The sequence below is a fragment of the Siphateles boraxobius genome, unplaced genomic scaffold (genome assembly GCF_051911475.1).
Source record: "Siphateles boraxobius isolate OS27281-9 unplaced genomic scaffold, OSU_SipBor_1 9, whole genome shotgun sequence".
NCBI classification, from domain to species: domain Eukaryota; kingdom Metazoa; phylum Chordata; class Actinopteri; order Cypriniformes; family Leuciscidae; genus Siphateles; species Siphateles boraxobius.
Window position 1 is genome coordinate 1,649,438 of NW_027509219.1, and position 24,650 is coordinate 1,674,087.

General features: G+C 37.5%; 1 protein-coding gene across 1 annotated transcript in view; it reads left to right on the plus strand.

The window, feature by feature from the left end:
- The first annotated feature begins 3,354 nt into the window (after positions 1-3,354).
- The window catches only part of bin3 (bridging integrator 3), a 68,415-nt gene continuing 47,119 nt past the window's right edge, over positions 3,355-24,650 (plus strand). The window contains exons 1-2 of the mRNA XM_077223718.1: positions 3,355-3,513; positions 24,551-24,599. Of these exons, the coding sequence (XP_077079833.1) occupies positions 3,506-3,513; positions 24,551-24,599 (57 nt within the window). The 5' untranslated portion in view covers positions 3,355-3,505. The remainder of the gene's footprint in view (positions 3,514-24,550; positions 24,600-24,650) is intronic.

Sequence of the window (24,650 nt, forward strand, 5' to 3'; positions counted from 1 at the left end):
GCAAAGCAAAATCTGTGTATCTCATTACCTTATAGGCAAACTATGCATACAAAACAAATCATTTTAAATATATAGCACTACCATTTAGTTTACTTCAATTATGTTTAACAATTTGAAAAACAATTTTTTGAGTTTTTAATAAAAATCCACACTTCACTTGGCTTACATTCCCACAATAAAAATTGTAATCTTCCATGTCATACTCTTGGTAGGCTCTCGCCATCTTAGGCAAACAACTTCTGCAACGTATCGTCTGGCAGAATTGAATTGTTTTGAATAATTATTAGAACAGTGGTATTTAAGTATTATTTTGGATTCAGATTAATTAAACATACCGAAATCATTCGACCATTATGTGACAGTCCTTAATTAAAAATGCAGCTCCTGATATAGAGGCAATATAGAAAATGTTCATCAGGTTATAGCTCTTGCATCCGAGATAAAAAATAAACACAAATAAATGCAGTGTTTATCTGGGGTGCAAAACGGTAATGATACAAACCAAATATTGATCCATAAAACTCATCTACATACCGCTGAAATTTGCCGAAAGCTAAACAAGCACTCTGAATGTATACATTGGCATTATTGTCTTGAATAATGCATTGAAATGGCAGAATGTCAGAGTTGTGTACACAAGTTAGTCTGTACCTCTTAACCTCTCTCGATGTAACTGACGAAGGGAAATATTACAGTGCTGATCGGTTCGATTTCTGATTGGACAGTGTAAATGTTGAGTTATATCATGTTCTGTGATATCGGGTTCTGTTCAAGGTCCCTCCTCAGCCATTTTTAGAGAGATATCTTCATTTCTGAAGCACTCATGCTATGAGAACTATTGTTTTTAAGAAATAATACATACAATAACAGCTCCTGGCTTTTTTTTTTATCTGTTATTTTCTTTTTTCTTTCTGTGCCAAGACACATCAGAATGCCAGGGCCAAACTGCAGCGGTAAAAATAGCGAAGCAGTTCTTACAGATCAGATACAATACCCGGTGGAGTTGTGTGCATGCATGTGCATTTCTCCAGTTTGAGGAGAGCATTTTACATTAGGAGCTGAAAAGTTATAGAGATTCCAAAAAAGAAATTCATTGACAATTAGTATGTGCGCAAGTAATTCTAATGTAAAACTCAAAGTCCATTATAACTCTGATTTTATTATGTGCTACTACGAGTAGAAGTCTTCCTCATAAAGTTCTGTGAAGCAACAAGCAATCGTGACCTCTGGAAAACTTGTGTGTGTGTGTGTGTGTGTGTGTGTGTGTGTGTGTGTGTGTGTGTGTGTGTGTGTGTGTGTGTGTGTGTGTGTGTGTGTGTGTGTGTGTGTGTGTGTGTGTGTGTGTGTGTGTGTGTGTTTTGAGCATGCATGCATGCTTCTGTATATCTGTGCTGAGTGCTTCCATGTCCATATTTTCCTTTGTTTTTGTAATATGTGAGTCAATGTCATTAGAATTGGCAAGAATGAAATGCAGTGTCTCAACATCATTTGCATTTAATCTAGAACTTTGTGAACGTTTCTAAGGAGTCGATCTGTTTTTGGGGGTAAATAGATATCGTGACGAGTCTCACAACAACACACCCCCCTCCTTGTCATGGTCTCAGCATGACTGTCCACCGTCCGGCTTTGGATCAGAGCCAGGATGAACAGCCTTGTTTGTCCCAAACTTGCAGGCTTGGCTGCCCTGGAACAATATGCACAGAGGAGCGAACAGAGATGTAAATGTGGCCCTAGTCAGCTCTGAAGCAGGCCCTGTTTCACAACACTGATTCACTGTTGTTTACCTGATTATTTTGCTCCCTGTAACCCTCTCATTATGGCCGGTCATTAAAGACATTCACCATGACGCTGTCCACTGCGCTGTACATGTTCAGAGACACCTTCTCTACAAAAAAAAAAAAAAAAAAAACAGAAGGGAAAGAAGAAAGTCATCTTTATTGATGCCCATCCGTTCTCATAATGTTTGCGGTTTATAGTGTGCAAATAAATAATTTGTTGTGTGGCAGATATTTTGGTATCCGTATTCTTTTCTTTTCCTGGACTGTATCTCTTACTGCATGTCTTGCATGTCTCTTTTCAGATGGAGGCACTTAGAGTTGTTCGTGGTCACTTTTATGAGTGTGAGAGACACAACCATGGGATTTAGCTCAGTAGAAGAAAGGATCTTTTGATACGTTTTTACCTCCTGTTACTTCCATTGCCTTATAATAAGGCCCAGTGGTAAAGTCTTTTAATTGTTCACAAAATTAATTGATGTTATCCTTTTGTGGAGAGGAAATGTTCACTTGGCTTCTGATTTTGTTGTAAATTAAATGTTTTCCAGTTGATGCGTACTTGAATACACACCTGAATAAAATACAACTGAATCCACTTTTGATTGTCTTTTTTGTGTTGCACATGTAAAAAAAAAAAAAAAAAAAAGAACTATGCAAACAACTGGAAACATCCAGAATAAACCAAATTGTGTTGTCTGAATGCATACATTGTACAAAATAATAATAAATAATAATATTTAATATATTTAATATTTAAGCCTATATAGCCTATATAGGCATATATATATAACTATAAAGTATTCAGAAAGTTATTCCAAATATATTGTTCCTGCGTGTTGTTGTAGTTGTATAGTGTGGACTTATTCTCACAGAATTAGAACGATTATTAAAACTTTATAATTAGGCCTACAGTTAACGTTATCATCCTTGGTGTGAAAGGCCCTTGTCGTAGTTCTCGTCCTTCGTGTGAACGGGCATTGAAATATTTCATTAATAGGCTAGAACACATTACATGAGATTGTCTTTAATTGCTCAACAAAAATCGTATATTTAAACCTTAACATTTCTCATCAGATTTAACCATTTTACGCACTCAGGTTAGATTACCTGTCTGAGCTTCATTGTGTCAATATGTGTTTACTTCTACTTACTAGCCTACTAAATCTTTTTAGAAGAAACATTTGAGACAAAGTTGGCATAGGCCAACTTAGACTAACATACCTAAGAACTCAAACTTCCTAGAGCTTTGAAAAGCAACTTCCGACTCCGAGTAATAACCATAGACTGTAAAAAGGTAATAACACTTTGTTCTGGTTAACACTGATTTTAGAAAACCTTTTGAATGTTTTCTCGATGTTTCTCGATCAGTCGTTATAGGTTACGCTTTCTTTAAAGAATACACGAAAATAACGCAAAAAATATATCAATAAGCGAAACTAAGAATATATGTATCATTCCAATAATTTGATTATTTTACAATCATTATAAACGCATTCTAATCAGTGTGTGTGTGTGTGTGTGTGAGAGAGAGAGAATGGCTCGCGCGATACCTGTTGCGCGCTTGTAGTTTAACCTCTTCGCTTTCCGTAGTTTAAATCCTCTCGACCTCTGACTTGCAGTAAACTTCTCTACTTCCTGCTCGCTGTCCGACTCTCAAAAGGCTGAAAAGGCGATGTTTTTAACAGAAAGGGATTACATTTCGACTGATTTGGATTGAATTTGAGCACAAGATGAGCTGGTATGTATCTCAACGCTTATGTGGATTAATAAATACTAATAAATCTGTTGTTTACAAGCGACGTGAAGCGCCGCTGGTTGCGGTTCAAATACACAGTGAACTTCCTTCCTAGACTGCACTTCGAGCGTTCTATCACAACTAAAATGCTGTCTGGTTAGGCAGCACGCGTGCTTTTGACACACAGCAGTTGACTGTGGCTAGTGAACTAATCTAACCGAGTTTGAGGTTACGAATGAGTTTAAACAACCTATTTAAACTCCGTAAAGCGATGTTTGGTTGTTGAATTCAGGTTTGTTTGAAATGTTCAGTATTTCGCGCTTTCATTTGATCTCTATTGTTAGCATATAGTGTCTTTCCCTAGTGACAGTAGCTAAGTTAAAGTAGGCTCACAAGTCCTCAGAGACACAATGTTGCAGTTTGATTTATCAATGTTCCACTTCTTATAACGTTACTTTATGAGTATAGGTTATTTGATTCTTATTTTTAGCTCATTTAGTTATAAAAGAGTATCAATTGTAGACAGCCTGTGATATGTGTAGTGTATGTCTAAATGTATGAATTATTTACAATGTGTTTTGCAGTCTGGAACAGGAACATTTCATGTATTCTGTATTTAGAAAACCATAAGAACTCATGATAAACAAATAGCCTTCACTGATCTGAATAACCTAAAATGTAACATAAAAAACTATAAATCCAAAGAACTAGCTATAGGCTACTGTACACATGGATTTAGATCCCAAGGATGTTCTTTGCTAAGGTGTCTTCAAAAGAACCACAGAATAACCTATTTCTAAGTGTAGTTCCCTTCCTCGGTCTCTGAGTCGGTGTTTCACTAGATTCCAGTAAACTAGAGACTTTTAAGCATTTGTTTTAGGTTGAACACAATGGACCACTGTCGACTTGTGTAGTTTTGCCTTGACAGTTTGTTTTGCTTTCATCAAGATGTAAGAGAACTTAGGAAAGACATTGCCATTAAACTACAAAGGTTTGGTGGATTTGTGTTTAGATAACATAATAATTTGCCATGCTGCTCCAACAAATACACAGTGATTTTGTGATGATTATGTTTTTCAGTTTAGTAGCGCTTATATGTTCATCATGCGATTTGTAATGCTGTATTGTTATCGTTATTTTCACTACAGTAACACTTGACAGCTGGCATTTAAAACTTCATGTGCATCCTTTTATGTCTGTTTCTGTAAATGTCTGTAAAGTCATAATGTAAGGAAAGAGGGAAAATAAGCAACAGATTTTTTTGTTGTTGCATATTGTGACGGACACCCGAGTAAAAAGAAAAAAAGTTTACACTTTATTTTAAGGTGTCATTGTTACAGTCTAATTATATACTTAAAGGGATAGTTCACCCAAAAATGAAAATTCTGTCAGTATTTACTCTCCCTCATGTTGTTCAACCCCGTAAGACCTTCGTTCATCTTCGCAACACGAATTAAGATATTTTTGATGAAATCTGAGAGCTGGATCAGTCCTCCATACTAGTCCAACAGCTTCTTGAGGGATTGAACTTGCCGGCCTCGAAAAGTTATTAAAGACATCGTTAAAATAGTCCAAGTGACTACAGTGGCTCAATCTTAAGTTTATCAAGCGACGAGAATACTTTTTGTGCGCAAAAACAAACATAAATAATGACTTTATTTCAACTATTCATTTCCTTCTCTTTGGGCCTCGAGTCAGTTCACTAGTGTAACAGCGTAAGCTTCTGTTGTTTTACGTCACACGCATCACACACATGACCAGCGTCGGCCAATAGTGAGCCTACGTGTGACGTAGCACTACGCTATCACATTAGTTTAACTGACTAGAGACCCACAGAGAAGGAAATGAATAGTTGAAATAAAGTCATTATTTATGTTTGTTGTTGCACACAAAAAGTATTCTCGTCGCTTGATAAACTTAAGATTGAGCCACTGTAGTCACTTGGTCTATTTTAACGATGTCTTTAATAACTTTTCTGGGAACAAGTGTCAATCCCTAAGAAGCCTATGGAGGAGTGATCCAGCTCTCAGATTTCATCAAAAATATCTTAATTCGTGTTGCGAAAATGAACGAAGGTCTTACGGGGTTGGAACAACATGAGGGAGAGTAAATACTGACATAATTTTCATTTTTGGGTGAACTATCCCTTTAAGTACTGAGTAATATAAATTAACCACATGTACTTACTATAGTGTTAGGGTTTGGTTGAGGGTTAGTTTTAAATTTACTGTTTCAAATTTACTGTTATTACTATAGTAAGTACATGTAACACATGTAAGGCATAAGAACAAAATTTGTTTGGTTCCGGTTTCCGACTGACCCTGTCAATTTATGTGCGACCCAAATTTATTTTATGAGCTTGGGGAAGGAATAATAGAAATTAAATAAATACACAAATAAAAAAACTTTGAGGCGAACTATAATTTATGTTTTTGTACAGCACCGTATTTGTATAGCCTGTTGTCCTCCAGCAATGCGAACAAACGAGGCAGCCACGGGCGTTCACACATCGTTGTTGTCATGTAGATGCACTGCTGCGCTTGTGACAGGGAGCATGAACTGAACGAGCAGAGATAGAGAGAGAGAGAGAGAGAGAGCCCCGGTCGCGCGCACGCACTCTCTCTGCGGAGCCAGGCGAAAGTATCTTTACTGTCTCAAAACTAAGCAGTTGTGCTCTCTCTCCCTCACACATATTAATCAAAATAAATCGACACGATGGCAAGGTCGGAAGACTAAAGTTTCATGTGGAGCATTCGGAGATTTCTTTTTTCCTGAATTACCGCTGGGTGGGAATTGTGCTAAAATACGTTGCCTTATCTTCTCTGAAAAGCGTTCCACACATTCAGCTGACATATAAACCACACTTTAACTAAACGAAAAAACTATCCAGTGATGAAATGTTTTCTGTGATGACACAAATCTTGTGGGATGTCCTAACCGCCGGGATAATCACACAACGCGCACACGTCCGATAATGACACGTCCAATTCGGGAACTAATGACTCATTTGAACCGATTCGTTTTAATGAATGGTTAAAACAACTGATCTTTCCAACACTGAACTCACGAGACGTCTGACGTCCCGTTTGACCCCGCGCAAACATTTAAAATCAGCGTGTGTGTGTGTGTAACATGCTGGGACACACAAGGTGGTAGAGTACATGTACGGGTAGGCTATGTTATGAAAAAATAGAGTAGCTTTTCAATCGCTACTGTAAATAAAAATTAAAAAAATAATAATTTCCTTCCTATCTCTTGCTGCCACTGGACAAAAAAAAAAAAAGTCCCTACCGAACCATGACCTCAACTGACAACCAACCGGAACCAAACTTTTTTTTTATGCCTAACAAGGACACTGTAAAATATAGTGTTACCGAAAAAAAATCTGAATGTGAGCTTGAAGTCAATTGTAAGAAAGAGATAAAGTTAAAGCTGTGGATTGAGTTCTGACATTTTGATTTATAATTACACGGTAAAAAAAAAAATGATATGCATGGTTGAATAATTCAGAATAAAAAAAACAGCTTTGGTGATTTTCCGATACATGTCGACTTTAATATCATGTAATTGTCCAATAATAACTTGATTAGACTGCATGCAGCAATGCTGACTTGGCTCTTTAAGGTCACAGTCTGAACGGTTGGCATAATGTGAATGAACTTGGGATGCTGAGATGAACAGGCATGTATTTGTTTTGGCTTTTGGCTTTGTGACCACACTAGAGCGATCCAGTACAGGCAAAAATGAGTTTAGTCATAATTCATAAAGTCCACTCTGGCTGAAACGATTGAGCATTTTAGCGTCACAGAACATCAAATCGTCATTCTTTAAAGAGTCCAGTCCAAAGCAGAGACGAGATTGCTTTTCTGGCCTTTCCTTTTGACATATTTAACATTCTACCATTTGCATTGTCAGAGGTTGGACTTTGGAAGTTGAATCGGCGTCACAGGGGCTCTACTGAAAGGTCAGTGGCCAGCAGAGGATGCTTCCTCTCTAGTGTGCTTAGTGTTGGGGTGAAGGCCCTGGTGAAAGAATCCTTTATGAACCAGGCTGACCCACTTCATTCATTCAAGGCCTCTTGCTAGATAGAGTGACGTGGTCGTTCTGACACTGGGGTCGCCCTGAAAACAATTACCGCTCCCTAGTCGTCAACCAAGTCTCTGTACTCCTCGGAGATAAGATCCCGGCGTAAAACTGCAGTCTCGACAGATAGAGCTTCCATTAGCGGACTTCTCCACTTGGGCTGATGTGTAGCGTGAGTCAAGTTTGCCTGTTCTCCGCGTAATTTTTGCTGCAAGTCTGAACTAGGCTTTTGTTCGTGCTTCTGTCACTCGCACGTCTGTGATTGTGCTGATAGCGTAAAGCCTTCGCTTTCAGAAAAGGGCACCTTTCATGATTCTGTGAGTGTGAACGGACGGAGAGGATTTTGTTTAGGTCGACTTGAAAGTGTCATTTAGGATCTCTGCAGAATGACCAGAAGTCATGTAACGCTTTATTTTAATTGTAAAAATCACAGCTGTTGGCAAATAGGTCAAGCCTTGAGCATGAATTTGTAGGATTTCATCCATCCATCCATCCATCCATCCATCCATCCATCCATCCATCCGATTTTCAGTTGAACCAGGAATATTAGTGTTAAGGAATTGTTCTATAGTTTTTCACACTTATAGTAGAGGTGGGCGATATAGCCTATCGTTTAGACGATAATATCCAAATTGTTGTGTGGACGATATGCAAAATTGGGATATCGAATAATTCATAATTTGTACAATCCGACCCCCCAAACATGAAAAGAGCTGAAGGAAGTTAAAGAGAAAACAAATAACGCACACTATAACCTTCTAAACAATTATATGTAGCGAGTTTAATACTGGCGTTTGTTTGACTGTATTTTATTTTTTGTACAAAATCACGATCGTTCCTCAATTGCACGAGAGTAAGCTGCTAAAGTTACTAATTTGCAATATACAACTACGAAGTTCTTTCCTGTGTGTCATGACGTTTAGGTTAAAGCAACAATCCAAAATCGTAAAGAGAAGGCAAAATATGCGATGTTTGTGGAAAAATGATCTTAAGTTAAAAAGTTTTTCTTAAATGTCTGTGGCGTCCTCGAGTGGCGAGCTTCGTGATTGCATCATTAGAAAATTGCGTTGTATGAGTCCAAAAGATGGAATACATTTTCCCAAGAGATCGGTTCCGTACGCATTACAAACCGAACCATTCCGGTGGTTGGACCATTTTTCCTGCCGACCAAAATCCGCGCTGTAGCGAACACCACAATGTTGCGCAACATCAACTGGCAAATGTAATGAAAGCGGAACGAAACTCATTATTTTGTGCTTTACGGACCATTTATCATTTTGGACAAATATCAGTGCAGCGCGATCCGATCTTGAAGCAACACCGTTACTACATAAGAGATCCAGTAAACAAAGCATTTGAATTCGCCATCAAAGTAATAACATCGCTACGAGATCTAGTGAGAAATATTACAATTTCTCCATTATTAACTGATCAAACAGCACTGATGTGGAAACCAGGAGATTCATTGTTCCATGAATGAACTAGTTATAGGTTTTAAGTCCACAGATCATTCACCATGGATTTAATGTAGTAGGATAACACTAACTTGTAACCATGGAAGTTTGGCAGAAATATTAAAATGCTTTCAAGTACGTCACACATCTTTTTCCAGCACTTCAAAACTCAAATGTTATATGTTATTTAAATTTTATTTTTAATGTGATGACCAAAACATTATTTGTTCATCCTTCAAAGATTACCACCATTTATAAAACTAAAAGTTTCAAGATGTAGGAAAACTCACAATTATTTAAAAAGAATTTTTCTATTAATAAATAGGAAATTTCTATGGCATTTCTTTATTTTTGCTGTATCGAAAACGTACCGAACCGTGACACCACTGTATCGTATCAAAACAAACCGTGAATTTTGTGAACCGTTACACCCCTATTAAAAATATAAAAGAACAATAAAGACTTTGAATAATAAATGACTATTGAATAATATTTTATTATTTTAAAAAGTTTAGGAGTCTTTAAATCAATAATGTCTCATATCTTTATGTACTAGTAATTCTATACAATAATAGGTCAAATGCAGTAGAGATGCTCCAATCAGCATTTTTGGGGCCGATTACCGATCACCAAAATCATGATCTGCCGATTGCCGATCACTGCCGATCACAGAACGGCAGGGGAATGGGAATCTTTTATCTATAATCTTTTATCTAAAGTTTGCACCATTTGTAGAAATGTTTATTTAATTGTATTTAGAAATTGAGATGTCTTAAGGCTACTGTAGGCCAGCTTTCCCAAATAAGGCAGAGTAACATTAAATTATTCCAAACAAAGAGGGGTCAGGCAGACCAACACACATCAGATCAGCCTAATGGGAGGGGATCAAGTTACACTTAGGCATATTTGGAAATTGTAGCCTCTTAATACACCCACTACATTTACTAATATGCAACGAAATGTACAACTTGTTACACCAAAACTGGCTACTGATAAAAGGACAAAACTATGGCAAGTTTTTTTTCTGTTATTAATATGAACGCCTGATGTAGTTGAGCAGAATGCTCTTTTATGAAGTTACTTCATTAAAGGACATATTTAATGAGATTATGCCTGAAAAGGTTTTGGATTTTAAAAAATATATATTGTATAAAGTGACTTCTTGTTTATATTTGTTTTGTTTTATTGTATTTATATGATATTTGTATTTTTATAATTGAATTTTTGCCATGAAAATAGCTTTGAATGCTGACATGGCATTAAATAAAATAATCTGAATCTGATGTAGTTGAGGAACCAACTACGTCAGATCAAAAAAAATAAAATACCACCACCACTTTTGAAACATCTCGCGGCACGAATGTACCAACACAAATAAATAAAAACATCTCCAGTTAACTCAGAGCATTCATTTTGTTCATTTGTTAAATAAGAGGCGATCTAGCGCTGAAATGTTTTTTTTTTTAATCAAGTGATCAAAGTGCTCGTTGCCGCAGTGCTCAGTGGCGCAGATACTGCGTTCTGTTGTGGCTCGCGCGGTGCACGGTCTTCACTCGGACGGGCGCTTAAATCCGTTGGGAGACTCCCTATTCGTTCCGGTGAAGGAGAACTCATGTTGCCACTGCCAAGCTCCACTCTGCTGTTGTGTGCCTGTGCGCCACGCATGCAGGTGGGAAAAAGTTGCGCGAGTAATTTACGTGACGTGATCGGCTTTTTTGATCGGCGCTTTTGGGGTTCGCCGATCAATCTATTTTTAGCCAATATCGGCCGATCATGATCGGCGTCCGATCAATCGGAGCATCCCTAAAATGCAGCAAGTCAAAAGACCTTCTTTACCAGTTTGCACACATTTCTTTGAAGGATTGCAAAAATATCGTCTGAATATCGATATCGAGATATTGAAAAAAAATATCGAGATATTCATTTTTGTCAATATCTCCCACCCCTAACTTATAGTTTAGTTCACTTGGATCTTGATGATGAAAATGATAGCTACATCTTTAGGTTCGTTGTTAAAAATGACTGTTAATGCTAAGCAAACCAGGACTAAATGTATCATTTTTCCTTTTTTGGTCCGGACCAAGAGATCCTAACTACAAGTGTGAACACACCCTACGTCTCCAAACTCATTTATAGCAGACCTCTAAAGTTTTAGCTAGAAATGGGTCTTGCACTATAATCAGACATGATGCCACAAATTGCGTCACTCTTCCATGTTAATCTCGAGTTTCCTGACCAGCCACAACTGTAATGAACATATGTTTTTGCTCTGTCGGGCTGGGAAATCCCGCCCACAGTAAAATCTCAATAATTCTGCTCCACGTAGCTGTATATTGATCATCAAATATGGTCTGTTTGGCGTAGGTTTCTTTCACCTCAGTAAAGACAGTGTTAGAGAGTTGTTCTTAACTGTACTGTAAACATGCGTTGTTGCACCAAGCTGTGCAGCACAAGTTTTAATTACAGTTTCTAAATTTTCAAAACTGAAACCAAAAATAATCTGACAGTGGCCATCATGTGACCATTATCTCTTCAGACACCACCTGATGTCCACAGTTTCTACACTGAGTTTGGTTGGTCAACACTGTAATTAACAGATTAAAATGGATGGTTAATTACCACTCATTACCGTCTTGTTTTGATGTCCAAAAGGCGCCATTGGTTGACATAGCAAACTCAGTGTTTAGCAGCAGCAGCATCCCTGTAATGATATCTTGCACACACATTTGCAAACTAAAATGACGTGATGCCACACAGGATACTGTTGTGAACAATTTCTCCATAAATATTATTTCATATTCTGTCTCACTATATCGCAGACAGGAAGTTCCTATAATAAACCCCTGTTATTTTCCCATGATCCTTTAAATATCTCTGATATCAGATTTACTTGATAGAAGATGGAAAGCATATATCGAAAGACCTATTTGACAATCTTTTAATTTAAATAAACATTTGAATGTTTTTTGATTTGTTTTTTACGAGGTTTGACAAGTCTGCAAGTAATGCACCGAAATCCACCACAATTCACATACTTTTCTGCTTCAGCAGTGATAATGATCCTAAAGTGTGTTAATATTGCATCTTGTTTTAAGTTTTTTCCTTCCTTCATTTTATGTGACCTCTTTAAGAGCATGGGATCGGATTGTACGGTCTAACCGCTTACTTAAATAAGGCTGTATGTAAAAATGGCCTTGTATGCGAAGAACCTTCGCTGCACATTCCCACAGTACAAAATCATCCCACTGAATTTCTTCCTTCCTGTCAGAACCTTGACATCCTGTCAAGCCTTGACATTCTGACTTATAGCAGCCTGGTTAAACTATCCCACAGCTCGGGTGTTAATATGCTAATCTTTATTAGTAGATTCTGAAGGAATAGTTCATCACCAAATGAACAATCTGTCATCGTTTATTCACCCTGTTTTCCAGTTCATAAGACTGATTTCAATGAAACACAAAGAAGTTCTCAGTCTTTTTCCATACTATGAAAGTAAACGGTGACAGATGCTGTCAAAAAATGCACCATTAAAAACCCCATAAGACTGGCCCACATGACTCATGTGCTATATTCTAAATATTCTGAAGGCATTGAATGGTTTTCTGTGTTAAACAGGACCGAAAGTCGTTATTATTAACTAAAAATGTTGATGAAATAACCAGTGATACTCGATGATGCCTGGGTTGTGACGCTGGAAGGAGGCGTTGATGTGAAACATAGAAACTTGGCAAAGTAGCCTAGTCTTTAATAATGTTAATGAAGGAATTTTCCAAAGTGATTTTAATTTTCCATGCAGTGTTTCAATAACATTGCAATACTATACGAATTAGCGTTTGCACTCAAATGAAAAGTTATCATTCACATTTTTTTTTCATAACTGTAACACAGTTCGTTGTTATGGGAAGGAGGAGGCGGGAACCAGCAAACATTCAAAACTCATAAACAAATACAGAATGAAAGTAAAGGCTGCAGTCCCTCACGGACGACTGTGTCACATATAATAAAACAGAAACAAAACACAGCGTAAAATCCAGGCCTGGTCCTCTCTTGTCCTTCAGTCGGCGCTCCTCCTTTTACGCTTCCGCTCCTCCGTGAGAGGTACGAGACCGGTGCGTCGCATCGGCAATCATCCCACCGGCCTCGCGCCGTTGTCTTATGGCCCTCTCCTCGTATTGCTCACCACAATATATATATATATATTGGGTTCATTCACTTTTTAGATTAATTCTCATGTAAACATTCTGCATAATTCACAGAATCTGCATATGTGTGCAAATTTGTTATCTTCATTCTAATACTAATATTATTTTTGAGAGTATTCTGGATGAGCGAATGTCAGATCAATGTTAGTAATTTGCATTAAAAGATGCCCAAACCATCTCCGTATAAGGGGTTTCTGCATGTTGAAATACATTTAAGTCAAGTCAAGTCACCTTTATTTATATAGCGCTTTTTACAATACAGATTGTATCAAAGCAGCTTCACAGTGATAACATGAAAATAATATAACAGAGTTTGTTTCTAAAAGAAAATTGAGTCAACGTCCACCTTAAGTAAGGCAGATCAATAATATTATGAATATTAAATGTCTCCAACTAAGCAAGCCAAAAGCCAAGGCAACAGTGGCAAGGAACCAAAACTCCATCAGGTGACAGAATGGAGAAAAAAACCTTGGGAGAAACCAGACTCAGTCGGAGGGCCAGTTCTCCTCTGGCCAACGAAGGAACAGTGCATGATTTATGATTCGGGCAGCATTACAAGGCAGATTGGATCGGAACATTTAGAATATTTATCCATTTCCATCATTTGGAAGTCCAAGTAATCACGCCGGTGTTGAGACGAATTGTTGAGGATCAGTGCCGTCCACCATAGAGGGTCCATATCGCCGTGTGTTGAGTCGTCTCTTCACAGGCTTTGTGATTGGGGTATCTGAAGTCTCCGTGAAAGGCTGGATACAAACTGGAGCTGACGAACGCCGTTTTTCTTGGGACTCGCGTCCCGAGATAACAGCAGAAAAGCAAAAAGGGAAAATAATTAGCGTAGCTGCTGTTCATAATGATTTCCATAACACGGGCGTAAATGATAAAAAACATGAAGACAGTGATTCTTGCGTCCCAGAGTCACCCCCCTCCGTCCCCCACTCAACTCAGCCCTGCTTACTGACCTCTACATCCCTCCTGCTGCTGAGACCCAACCACAATCTCACAATCTCTCCGCAACCCAACCATACGCGCCGACCCGTTTGACTAAGGCTGTCGAGCCCCACTGTCGTCGTTAAAGCAGGTTCAGTGGCAACGGTTCCGTATGGCATACCACCTACCGCAAAACACAATATCTACCCAACCACCCGTCATTCACGCAACATACACAGGAACGTAATGACTGTAAATACTATGCAACCTATACAAATAACCTACAGACTCTTCAAGTTTTATAATATTAAATGCATTTGATCTGATTCAGCAGTGGTATAAAAGGTAAGCATTATGTAAATGCTTGGCTAAAGAGATGCGTCTTTAATCTAGTTTTAAACTGGGACAGCGAGTCAGAGCCTCGAACAATATCAGGAAGGCTATTCCAGAGTTTTGGAGCTAAATGTGAGAACGCCCTTCCTCCTTTAGTGGACTTAGATATCCTAGGAATGACCAGAAGCCTCGAATTTAGTGATCTTAAAGAACGCGATGGATTGTATGGCGATAGAAGGTCCATTAAATACACAGGAGCTAAACCATTTAGGACTTTATAGGTCAGTAATAGTACTTTGTAATTGATACGGAATTTGATAGGTAACCAGTGTAGAGATGATAAAATTGGTGTTATATGATCATATTTTCTTGACCTAGTAAGAACTCTAGCGGCTGCATTTTGCACTAACTGTAGCTTGTTTATTGAGGATGCAGGACAGCCAGCTAATATAGCATTACAATAATCTAGTCTCGAGGTCATGAATGCATGAACTAACTTTTCATCAGAAACGGTTAGCATGGTACATAGCTTTGTAATGTTTCTAAGGTGGAAAAAGGCTGTTCTTGTAACATATGAAATATGATTTTCGAAAGACAAGTTGCGGTCTAGTATAACACCCAGGTCTTTTACTGTAGTGGATAAAGTAACAGGACATCCTTCTATATTAAAGTTGTATTGTAAGTGAGTTTGTGGGTAGTTTTTTTGACCAATAAGTAATACCTCCATTTTATCTGAATTTAGTAGCAGGAAATTACGCGTCATCCAGCATTTTATATCTTTGAGACACTCTGTCAAATTTGATAAGTTAGCGTTTTCATCTGGCCGTGATGAAATATATAATTGAGTGTCATCAGCATAAGAGTGGAAATTAATTCCATGTTTTCTTATAATATTACCAAGTGGGAGCATATATATTGAGAATAGCAGAGGGCCTAACACCGATCCTTGCGGCACTCCATAGTCTACTGACGTTATCTTTGATTTTTCCCCATTTAAACAGACAAAATGATAACGGTCTGATAAGTACGATCTAAACCAGCTTAATGCCTGTCCCTGAACACCAGTGTAGTTTTGTAGTCGATCCAGGAGTATTTTATGATCGATAGTATCGAACGCAGCACTAAGATCGAGTAGAACTAGTATTGAGATACAGCCTTGGTCAGAAGCTAAAAGTAAATCATTTGTAATTTTAACTAGCGCAGTTTCTGTGCTATGATGCGGTCTGAATCCTGACTGGAATTTTTCATAGATATCATTTTCTTGCAAGAAAGAGCACAATTGAGCGGACACAATTTTTTCTAGTATTTTAGACATAATTGGAAGATTTGAAATGGGTCTGTAATTTGCTAAGTTATTTGGGTCTAATTGCGGTTTCTTAATGAGAGGTTGTATTACTGCCAGCTTGAATATTCTTGGAACATGACCTAAAATTAAAGACGAGTTAATAATATTGAGAAGAGGCTCTTCCACTACAGGTAACACTTCTTTCAGTATTTTAGTGGGTATTGGATCTAATAAACATGTTGTTGGTTTAGATGCAATGATAAGTTTATTTAGCTCTTCCTGTCCTATAGTTCTAAAGTGGTGTAGTTGTTCCAGAGGGGCCATAATTGAGGCTGAATCATAAGACACCATAAAAGAGTGTACATTTACAATTGTTACGGATGCTTTCTATTTTCTCATAAAAGTAGTTCATAAAATCATTACTACTATACTGTAACAGAATATTTTGCTCTGGTGATGTCTGTATATTTGTTAGTCTAGCCACGGTGTTAAATAAAAACCTTGGATTATTTTGGTTATTTTCTATTAGTTTGTGGAGATGCTCAGCCCTGGCTGCTTTTAGAGCCTTTTTATAACGTGACATACTGTCTTTCCACGCGATTCTAAAGACCTCTAAATTAGTTTGTTTCCATTTACGCTCTAAGTTACGAGTTTCTCTCTTGATAACATGCGTAGCACTGTTGTACCAAGGTGCTTTAGTTTTCTCTCTACTATAAATCGATTTTATCGATTAACTCGAATGTGTAGTTTACGCCGATTTTTTAAATGAAAATCGTTTATTTCTTTAACAACCGCCGACGCTCCCATCTGGGCTCCCGTAGTTCCGACCGGGCTCAGCGCTTGCCATGATAGAGATACACAAACAACATGGCAAATGAGCAAGACCGCGGCAGCAGAAGCACACTCGCCGAAAACATTTACAAGCTGAATCTGCAGGGCCGCCAACTCTCACGAGTTCACTGTGAGAGATGCAATTCTGTCACTTTTTACACGCTCTCACGCCACACATCCATTTTCTCGCGCAGAGAAAAATCGCGAAGCAAAGAGGACACTGACACCGACAGACAAGACAGAGCAGGTTACTATCGATATGAAACAGATTCTCAGCTCTCAGATTCTGTCAGTTTTATTGCAAAATTCAAACAATAAACACCGTTTTGGCGCTTGTAAATGTGACGTGAAAGAACGCTGACAGATCTCAGTTCAAGCGGCACGTGAACCAAACATATGTTACTCTTTACTACAAACTTACCGAGATGTAATAAAATCGATCGATCAGTGTTTTTCAACCGCGGAAAGATGTCCATAAAACAGCTGGAGAACAACATATGCCACGTAACGTTATATTTACCTCAGGATGGCTTTTAATGACCCATAGCACGCATGTTAGTTAGACGCATTATAAAATAAAAAACGCATTATATTTAATTTGAGTTAGTTTTAACCTTTAATAATACCAGCTGACAGGGCTCTCTGTATGTTTACAGCATTAGGTGATTTTTTTTTTTTGGGAGAACAATTAACACATTAACGTATCTACTTTTAGATAGTAGTATATACGATAGTTCTTAGGTAGTAGTACGTAGCTACTACGTACCTATTTATCCAAAGGAATTTATATTGAATCAAGATCAGAATCAAATCACAAGAATTGAATTGAAATTGTGAAATTTGTGTTAAGCAATAATAAAAACAGTAGCAAACCAGTAAACTTAGTCAAATGATTTGGTAACTAAACATAATTTTATTATCACAATACACTTATTGTGATACAAATTTTTTGTTTTTTTTACACATTCCCCCCAATCCCAATCCAGCCATTTTATTTTATGTTACATTTTCATTGTTTTCAAAGACAGGGCCTGTCCTCTTGTCTTTTTGGCTTGTTGTTTCTGATTGCACTTTAATGGAGATCAAATCCCAGAAGGGAATATTAAAGCAAAATAAAGTTAAAACTTGTTTTGAACAATTTCTTTGTCATCTGCAGATTGATTTTAAGTACGTAGAGAAAAAAATCTATTTAAATCGTAAATCGGATTTTTTTTTTAGGCCATATCGCCCAGCCCTACTCTCTAACCTTTTTTGATCTAATTGGTGCAACAATATCTAATGTACTAGAGAAAATGATGCTCAAACTGCTAGTCATTTCCTCTAGTTCATCTGTTTGTTTGGGTGCACTGCGCAGCTGAGATAGATCAGGGAAGCTATTTGAGAATCTATCTATAGTGGTTGGAACGATTGTTCTGCCTGGTCTAAAACGTGGCGCAACATGACAAATTTCAGCAGCACGTATTATACAAGTTACCATGTGATGATCAGTGAGATCGTCACTTTGCGGTATAATATCTATATCAGTTGGATTGGTTCCATATGATATAATTAAGTCTAGTGTATGATTTAGACGATGAGTGGGACCACTGACGTTTTGCGTGACCCCAAAAGAGTTTAATAAATCTGTAAACGCAGTCCCTAACGCATCATTTGTGTTATCTACGTGTATGTTAAAATCTCCAACAATTATTGCTTTATCGGTATTGACCAATAGATCTGAGAGAAACTCTGCAAACTCTTTTAGGAAATCAGCATAGGGCCCTGGAGGTCTATATACAGTAGCCAAGGCTAGAGATAATATAGGGATTTCTTTCTTACATCTAAGAGCGTAACATTTAGCACAAGTACTTCAAACGAATTAAACCTGTGACCTGTTTCCTGAGTAACATTAAGAATATCTCTATAGATTGTTGCAACACCGCCACCACGACCGATCAGACGGGGCTCATGCTTATAACAGTATCCTGGTGGAGTAGACTCATTTAGACCGAAATACTCATTTGGTTTAAGCCAGGTTTCAGTAAGGCAAAGTACATCGAAACTATTATCTGTGACCATTTCATTTACTATAACCGCCTTAGGTGTGAGCGATCTAATGTTTAGAAGACCTAGTTTTAGAAATTGTTTTTGTTCACTGATATTTAGATTTTCAGATTTAATTACAATAAGATTTTTCCTAGATCCTACAGTAGATTTATTATATGGCCTCACTAAACGAGGAATAGACACAGTTTCTATATAATGATCTACACTACTTATATCAATTAATTTGGCACAGCAAAGACTGTGATTTGGACTTTGATTTTCTAGTCATTTAAAGGGGAATTATTATGCAAAATTCACTTTTATATAGTTTTTTTTAACAAAATGATGTGTCCGCAGTGTACACACAACCACCCTATTGTGGTAAAAATCTGTCCACTCCGTTTATTATCCCCATAAATATAAAACAGAGTCTCCAAAGTGATGTCACAGTGTAACAGGCCCCGCCCTCGACTAGCGATTGAATCTTCCTTATTAGCATAGCTCCACCCCTCAGTGAGCTGTACACAGTCTGCCATGTGTATGTCCTCTCCAGAGCATTTAACAGCAGCATTCAAGAAAGAAAGGTATTCTTATTAAAGCTACTAAAGTTATTCAATCAAGAGCAGAGAGTGATTTTCTGTTTTTCTTTTGTTGTTTGATTCATATTAACAGCATATACAGCAGTAGGTTCTGTATATTACACTGCTTTTTCTTTAATACACAGATCTAATATACACATCAGGGAACTACACTAACATTTTCCACTGGTGGCACTTGCGCTACTAACTTTTTCAGTTACTAGCGCAAAACATGATTTGGTCGCACAAATTATTTATATAGTAAGCCGCTCTGGATAATAATGACCAATAGTGAAACTGTATTGCATACAGATGTGCTTTTTATTTTACTCTCCATCTTTTAAAACACATGCCTTCTTGTTTTCTTTAAAAATGGTTGGGATAGATTTACTGCAATAGAAAATACAGTAGCCTACACAATAAAGTGCTAAATTAATTTCTTTTGGATTTCACCATGCTATGGTTGGCACAGATGGGCAGACTTCTGAACTCTTAAGGAAAAGTAAAATAAATATAATATGTCATTGTGAAGCCTCAATGATTCGTGTTTGAATTGTTTTGACGCAGTTACAAATTTGGACAGTCCTGCAATTGAAGGCCCACAGAATTTACAGTAGGGCTGCACGATATTGGTAAAAAAATGACATTGCGATATTTGATTTTTCTGCGATATATATTGCGATATAACAACAATTTCACCAGATGACTTGAATAGCTCTACTTGGAAAGAATGAATCATTCTAGAATGACTCTTGAGTTCAGTGTTGGACAGATCAGTTGTTATTTTAACCATTCATTAAAGTGAATCGGTTCAAAGGAGTCAGTTCGCGAATCGGACGTGTCATTAACGGACCACGGCACACGTTGTGTGATTATCCAGGCAGTTTAGGACATCTCACAAGATTTGTCTCAACACAGAAAACATTTCATCACCAGATAGATTTTTTGTTTTGTTTATTGAAAGAGTGGTTTATGCCATCTGAATGTGTGGAAAGCTTTTCAGAGAAGATGAGGCAACGTTATTTTAGCACAATTCACAACCAGTGGTAGTTCAGAAAAAAAAAAACTTCGGTCTTCCGACCTTTTACCATCGTGTACTCTCAAAGATATTCAGTCAACTCAATTCATTATTATGAGCGAGGGAGGGAGAGAGAGCGCGCGCGCGACTGGGGCTTTCACTCTCTCTGCTAGTTCTCTCAGTTAAACAAGCGCGAATCCGCGAAGCCAACTTGATGTGTTGAATGCTCAGAGCGCGTTATAAAACGTATTCTTAAAATACACATTTCTGTTTTAATAAATGCTCATAGTAAATCATAGCATATTGCCTAAAACATTAGGTAGGTACAAAAATAATCAAACGGTGATACATTTGCGACCCATTAAAAATTAGGGTCGCAATGGCATTTCAAAAGGTCGCATATGCGACCATTTTGGTCGCAGTGTAGTTCCCTGACACATGCAATCTCTTTCCCTGCTGTTTACATTCACAGTCAACTGGCACTGTTTATGTGAACTTTGTGTTTTTGACAAAAACCTGTGTGTATTTGAGAGTTTAAGCGCAATAAGATGTGAAAGAGAGCTTATTTTTTTTAATCTTCACGAGATGTGCCGTCTGACAGCCAGCTTTCCTTCAGCTTTAAAGCGCATGCAAATAATAACTTTCATGATGACGATGAACTGCGATCTCACATGAGCACATTGTGAGTGTGACCGCAATGGACCGCAACAGATGTTTGGTTTTGATTTAGTATCCGGGGCACGAGTTGTAAAGGCTCCGCCCTCTTCTGGATAGGGGGCGGGAGCAGGAGATCATTTACATTTAAAGATACATGAAAGAGAACTCAAAAATGGGCATTTACAACATGATGTAATAAATGATGTGGGGTATTTTGAGCTGAAACTTCACAGACACATTTGGGGACACCCGAGACTTCTATTACATCTTGAGGGGGCAGAATAGGTCCCCTTTAAGATAACATTTTTCATCTTGTAAGCCCAAACAGACTGTGATGTGTGTGTGTGTGTGTGTGGGATCAGTTGTTCCTACATTTTTTGATTTAGAAAAAATTTTAGTAAGAGAAAGTTATTGATAAATCATGAATTATTCATGAAAAGTTTGTACCACTTTTATTTTAGTATCAGATGAACTGTTTTTGTTAATATTTTGTTTTTGTGTGTTTTTTTATTCGTTTTTTAAATGTCTATTTTAATTTTTCTTTTTAGTTTTTGGTTGTAGTTATTTTAATACGTCAACTAACAATTATTATTATACTCTTATTATTTTTTTATGCGTTTCTTTTTACTGTATGATAATAACCCTGGTTTGTACGTAGTTCATTCACAAATTTGTGCGTATGCACGGTTACTGAATGAGACCCAATGAGCGTCCATGAATGAAAATCCATTTTCTTTCAATGTTGAATAGATTTCCTCTGTCAAATCATTTAGGAGATCTAGTTGTGCAATTCTTACTGACGCGTGACTTTCTTACGTAGATGAACTCACCTTTCTGATGACAGAAGAAAATACAGTTCACTTGATGTTGCAACTCACTACGTCATCACACAGATGAAACAATTGACTTCATTCTGGCTTCTTACTTTCTCTTCTTTTGCTTGCCGAGCTTGAGTGATGTCTGTTTATGTAATTTTGGCAGTAGTAAACTGTTTTTGGGGTGAGTCAGCGGTAGGACTTCAGGAAGTTCTGTGGGTGATGACTTGTAGTTTTCCATGATGATTTGGGCATAACAGCAGCATGACAAAAGGTGAACTTTATGTTCCTTGGAACGGGACTGTATCTTATCTATATATCTAGATTGCATATCTTGTATTTTAGAAAGAATAAAATAAAATAAAAACCTTTTTCACTAAATATATATATATAGTTATATATATATATATATATAGGATAGTTCCCCCAAAAACGAAAATTCTGTCAGTATTTACTCTCCCTCATGTTGTTCAACCCCGTAAGACCTTTGTTCATCTTCAGAACACGAATTAAGATATTTTTGATGAAATCTGAGAGCTGGATCACTCCTCCATAGGCTTCTAAGGGATTCAATTTATTTGAATAAATTGCGCATCATGCCTGACACCTACATGAACACTTTACAGTTGGTTTTATGACTGTACGTCGTTCTCTTCAAATGCTATTGAAGTTAGAATAATAAATTGAAGTTTGCTATTGAAGTTAGAAACGTTTAGGCCTATAGGACTACTACCAATGTTACTTTAGAGACGCTCCCTAAATGTGCGAATGTCCAATGTCAAGCCAACTTATGGCAGTATCACTGAGAAACGCTAAGCATTAACTTTGCGCGTTAAGTTCATATTCTGAGTCCTTCCGCTTGCCTGCGAGTTTGGTCTTTTATATCACTGTATTAGTCCATTAACCTACGTTAAGCGTTTTATATGTCCAGCAGGGGAATGCTGACATATTGAGGGAAATCCTAGCCTACTGCATGCAGTACAATCGGCGCAATATAAGGTTAGCATTATAATCTCGTTCACGGTAGAAAAAGATGCATGTAGGCTACACAGGAAAAGTAATCGTGAAGACACTGAATTTCACATAAAACAGACGTCATAATAATCACAGATACACTTACATTGTTGTAAATGAGTTTTTATGAATGAATGGCTCGCTCTAACTGTTGCTCTTTCTTCGTCAAGAACACGCTCTTGCACCCCCTGCTGGTGAGGATGACTAACAGCAGATGGAGATTATGCTCGGTAATCTACTGCTTTTCCTGCAGTTCCTGGATGTCAACGTTGAATTTACTGTCGAATTTGAACCACTGAATTTGTGGAAGCGAATTTGCAAAGTGAAATAAAATGGACCGAAAACCGCCTGTTGAATATTGTATGTTGTATTTTTAATCAGTTTGAATATTTTGAAAGTGAAATATGAAAGGTGAATATGTATTATTTAAATTTTACTAATGATAATGTGTTTGAAATGTTTTGAATTTAAATATTCACAGCTTAAATATTCAAGCATGCTAAATTTCAGCCCATAAAAATGCAAGCCCTAAAAATACAATGTATTAAAATACAAGCAGAGTTAATGCAATGCATTTTTTTTTCAAGTAGTACAACTCAACATGCTTTTTGTTTCAAAAACATTTGGCATTATTTTACTTCCATATAGGACTCCCCAAAATAATAAAGACGATATTTCCTGCAAATGCTTTGTTCTCCTTAGTTGCTGAGAAAAACAAATATGAAGCGCAACCAGAGTAGTCTGAGTTGTGAATGAATGGTTGTTATGAGCTGCTGCTTTTAATTGAGTCAAGAAATCTGTCTTGAACTCACATGTTTGTATCGGTCTAATAACTGACTGAATTGGTTGTGGTTCTCAACAAATCTTTAGCTTTCATCAGCCCAAAATCAAAAGAGAACTGTTAGCATGTTTTGTGTTATTCTGAAGGTTTATGAAACTTAAATTAAATTTAAAGTTTCAGAAAGAAATTCATAACATTTGGGCATTATGAATGGTAGAGCCACAATGGAACTGGAGCCATTTCTGAGGATAAACTCTTACGATCCATGGAGAACTGTGACTCATTATTAGGGTTCATGTTTAAAGGTGTCCTGTTTGCCAATAATTCCAACACGGCGTATGTGCGTGTGTGTGTCGTGTCACCTTCATTTATAAAGCACTTTTTACAGTATGGATTGTTTCAAAGCAGCTATAAAGAGATAATAGAATTACCGTAACAGATTGTTTAGCCTTTATCACAGCTCTAGGATAAAGTTATTGTCCAGCTAAAGTTAGTTTTGATTGATTAACTTCCGTTGCGAAGATCATTAGTTATTAACTTAGGGGCCGCTTACACGACACCGTTAACAGAAAACCCTTAACACGCTCCGGCTGCCCATCCGCATAAAACAGTGCCTGGTGTCTCGGGAACGCATTCCCTAAAATAGTGTGTGTGTGTGTGTGTGTGTGTGTGTGTGTGTGTGTGTGGACTGCATCCTGTGAACACCTCAGTCTGCACTGGCTCTTAGTGAATGTCCGTCTGCAGTAGCAGAAATCAAGAAAGTGCATGTGTGTAAGATGTGCACATAAGGCAGACCACAGGAAGACTTGTGGCAGCGGCGACAGCCACTTCTAATTACACACATCCGCCTTTGATGGATTTATGTGGCCCATATGAAAAGATTTGATTTGCCTTTGGGGTTTTCATAGTGAACATCAAAATTGTCTATGAAATACTATGACCTTATGACCACTTAAGTAGGGGTTTTGTTTTTAGTCATCAAAATCAGCCTTCTTTGAAATGTACCTTATAATTGTGCATTTCTGTTTTCCTAGGATTCCATTCAAAATCGGACAACCAAGGAAACAGATTGTTTCAAAAACGGTAAGAAATCCACAGGATGTTCCTGTTCTTTTTCCCGTTTTCTGTGATTTC